The 3,601-nt window shown below is 37.4% G+C and overlaps 1 protein-coding gene across 1 annotated transcript; it reads left to right on the top strand.

Moving 5' to 3' along the window:
* The first annotated feature begins 949 nt into the window (after positions 1-949).
* Positions 950-1,741, top strand: LOC108975745 (putative nuclease HARBI1). The gene is made up of 2 exons (XM_018944448.1): positions 950-1,192; positions 1,264-1,741. The coding sequence occupies exons 1-2, from the start codon at positions 954-956 to the stop codon at positions 1,712-1,714; spliced, it is 690 nt and encodes a 229-aa protein (XP_018799993.1). The 5' UTR covers positions 950-953; the 3' UTR covers positions 1,715-1,741.
* The last annotated feature ends 1,860 nt before the right edge of the window (positions 1,742-3,601 follow it).

Here is a 3,601-nt window from a genome sequence, read left to right as displayed (position 1 = left end):
TTAAAAAAATTAATTTCAATTTTGGTACGTAATTTGCAAATATGTATACAAATATACATAATATAATATAAATATTTTAGAAAATGGAGTAAGACGAAAAAATCGAATTAATTAAACATATTGATTCAGATGATAGTAAAAAGGGTGATATATCCCTGTCTGTTATATAATCTTTGTTTTAATTTTGAATTATAAATAAAATGTATTTCTTAATTGACAGAACTGATTAATATATGTGATAGAGTGGCCCAAATACATATAAGGAAAAAGAAACGACTATGGGTTAAAGTAAAGTGAAAGAGAATGAGAAAAAAACTCGAACAGAGTGAAGGTAATGGGCGACAGCAAAAGAGAATCACCCGAGAATCAGCAACAAAAGTTGCTTCGTGTAATAGCCGACATAGCGTTGCGACGATTGTTTGAATAGAAAAGAAACTTTGGGTAAACTATAAGTAAATCTATGAGTACAGCAAACAACAACAATTTTCTGCTGTAGTGCGTTTCTGTAAGGAATCGACAATATATTCGATTATAGTGACGTCATTTCGATTCGATCCAAATTAGTCGATTGATCGAGAATGAGTGTTTCTGTAAGCATAAGTCGACAAAATATGAAACAGTGAGAGAAATGGAACGCCAATCGATAAGAAATCTCTCGAATTGGACTGATAACTTCATGTTTGAGAAACTATTATTGAGAAAAGTAAGCATTATAGATATTATGCACAAATATTTAATTCTTATTAATAAATAAAAATTGATGTATTTCAGCTATGAGTTTATTGGTAATAACGCTCGCCATACGGCATGACAGAAGGAATTTGTTGCGAATACAAAGGCGCACTTTAAGGGACCCGGCAGATCCAGTTAGCATTCCCGAGCCGCGTTTACTTGAGTTATTCCGCTTCAGCAGAATTGCAGTACGAGCACTCCTTGTGGAAATCGAGCCTTTTATGGACACAGCAGTAAGAAGTATATTAATTCCAAACTCCACTTGGTTGTGTGTAGCGCTGCATTACTATGCTACAGGATCATTTCTTAGGGACGTAGGTCAGGATTTTGTTTGCCCTATAAGTAGGACCATGGTAAGCCGCATAGTGCATCAAATTACAGAGATTTTCCAAAATCATATGGCGCAACGTTACATCATTTTTCCAACTACCTTACAGCAGCAGAATATTGTGAAGCAACGGCAAGTGAAGTGTTATAATCTTGAAGATTAATGGTTATTTATAGCTGGCTTATGTTTATGTTCACTTCAAGGTTCTTCACTGCTACTGGATTTCCTGGCATCTTGGGAGCGATTGACTGCACTCACGTCAAAATTAAGAAGCCACCACTTGCAGTAGAACACTGCTATATTAATCGAAAAGGATATTTTTCCAAAAATGTGCAATTAGTGTGCGACTTTGATTTAAATATCCTGGCGTGCTTTGCAAGATATGTGGGAAGTACGCACGACGCCTACATATGGGAAAGCAGTACACTAAAGTCCCATATGCTGAATGAGTACACTGCCAATGGGTCCACAGGATGGTTGCTTGGAGACTCTGGATATCCGTTGCAGCCGAGGCTAATGACTCCATTCAGAAATGTAGAGAGTATTAGTCAGCAAAGCTACAACGATTCTCACGCACGAGCTCGAAATTGTGTGGAGCGCCTTAATGGAGTTTTAAAAAATTATTTGGATGCCTTTCCCAAGACCGTGGCTTAATGGTGAACCCCTCATTTGCAGGATCAATAATTAATGCATGCTGTACGCTACATAATATTCGAAAGAGATATAATTTTCCACTTCCTGAAGTTGATCCACTTCAAAATTCTCCGCATGGAGACAATGGTTCATTACTTAACATTTTAAATGAAACAAGAGCTATACGAAATACTATTTTAAGAAACCACTTTTGTAGTTAATTCACATACAGTGGTGTTCAGAAAAATATGAGGAACACTCCAAATGATACTGTTTGCAAATTTTGTTTAGCTCTTTATTTTTTATAATATATATTATAATAACAGTCGATTCTAGTGAACACTACTGTCCTTCCGGGAATAGATTTCAATGCAACCACAATTGGGGGGACTATGAAACCCCGTTTGAAGCAGCTACTGTTATTGGTGTACATACGCAAAGCCTTGGCCCCATCCAATGAATATAACATTTAGAAAAGACATTTCCCGTGAAAATTGGTGCATGTTTTCGGGAAAACCGCTCTCCTGAACATTTACCGTATATTTAAATATACAAAGTGAACAATGCGAAAAAATTTAGTGAAACATTGTGAAATACCAACTGTTATTAATAAAAATTTTTGTAATTTTAATCGAGAATATTTTACAAAATAAAATTGTTAGCAACATTTTTCATCTGGAGAAGGGTACAATTCCGATTTCTTTGGCGCCGCGATTTGAAGGTACCGTTGAAAAGAGGAAGTCCTTCTGCTTAAAAAATATATGGGGTTATAGGTACCGCAAACGCTTAGTTACGAGATATTCGACCCTAGAGTACAAAAATTTGCAAAATTCGAACATTTCAATAAGTTATTGCACCAAATTTAACACACTTTATTCACATTTCTCACTTTAAATTAATTAAATTCCACTATAAACTTTTAAAAAAAATCCACAGTTTACACTTTTAGTGTTTTTTTCCCTAAAAAGAAAATATGAATATGTTTACTCCTTATGCAACAGTCGCTAGAAGAATAGGAATATTTATGAGATTTAAAGAACGTACAAATTTTATCGCAAATTGTTACCTCCCGTCATGGTTTCCAGCAGAGCTCTCAGTGTATCGTGAATTCTATTTAAAACACCCATATGCTCCTTGTGTTGTCTCCCCAAAATCTCTTCCAGCTGCGCATGGCGATTTTCAATGAGACTGCTCGCCTCTTCCACACAGCTTTGGTTTGTGCGCTGTTTGGGTTGCTGTTTGTTTGGCACAACCTCAAGCACCTGACCCATTGCAACCTCTTCAAGTGCCTCCACATCGAAGATGTCCAAGCTGTGCGCGTTTGCCTAGAATTCCGAACGGATCACTAAATAGCTTAGTTTTTAGTTTTGTAATATATTACAACCAAACCGTCCAACCCAATGTTGGCAGTAGCATCACCCTCATCCTCAATGGTAACATCGACCATTTCAGCAGTTATCTGCAATAAACACCAATTTTATTATCACAACTTTAAATTTTGACAGACGTTACTCACCGACAAACCAATTTCGGGAGTGAGCCCATGAAAGTCCACCATGTCGCTGGAAAAAAAACTCCAGAATTTCTAGGTCTATGGCATCCAATGGTTTTGGACCGTCCTGCAACGGCAGGTTTCCAGTTCGTCTGGCGAACGCTCTGTGGGCATTGCGCAGCTTCTTGACTGTCGATTTCCAGTCTATCCACAACTAAAAAAAACCAACACACATATGTAAATTGTAATGCTATACACAAGAATATTTTAGTTTTACCTTTTTCCACTGATTAGGGGACTTGTGGGACCCTCCCAATGCATTTAATTCAGCAGCAACGGCAGCCCAAACCTCTTCGTGCTCCTTCCCCGCGTTTGGTTTCATAAATTGGCCCCTTCCAACGCTGCGGTGCTGCTGA

This window comes from Bactrocera latifrons, unplaced genomic scaffold (assembly GCF_001853355.1).
Source record: "Bactrocera latifrons isolate USDA-ARS-PBARC rearing strain unplaced genomic scaffold, ASM185335v1 scaffold_693, whole genome shotgun sequence".
NCBI lineage: Eukaryota > Metazoa > Arthropoda > Insecta > Diptera > Tephritidae > Bactrocera > Bactrocera latifrons.
This window is presented reverse-complemented; position numbering and strand designations above follow the sequence as displayed.

What these genes read in the sequence shown, in the direction of transcription:
- LOC108975745 (XM_018944448.1), top strand. Translation starts at nt 954, where the DNA reads ATGGACACAGCAGTAAGAAGTATATTAATTCCAAACTCCACTTGGTTG. An exon ending in CAGAATATTGTGAAGCAACG is followed by an intron (nt 1,193 to 1,263) that starts GCAAGTGAAGTG and finishes GTTCACTTCAAG; the next exon opens with GTTCTTCACTGCTACTGGAT.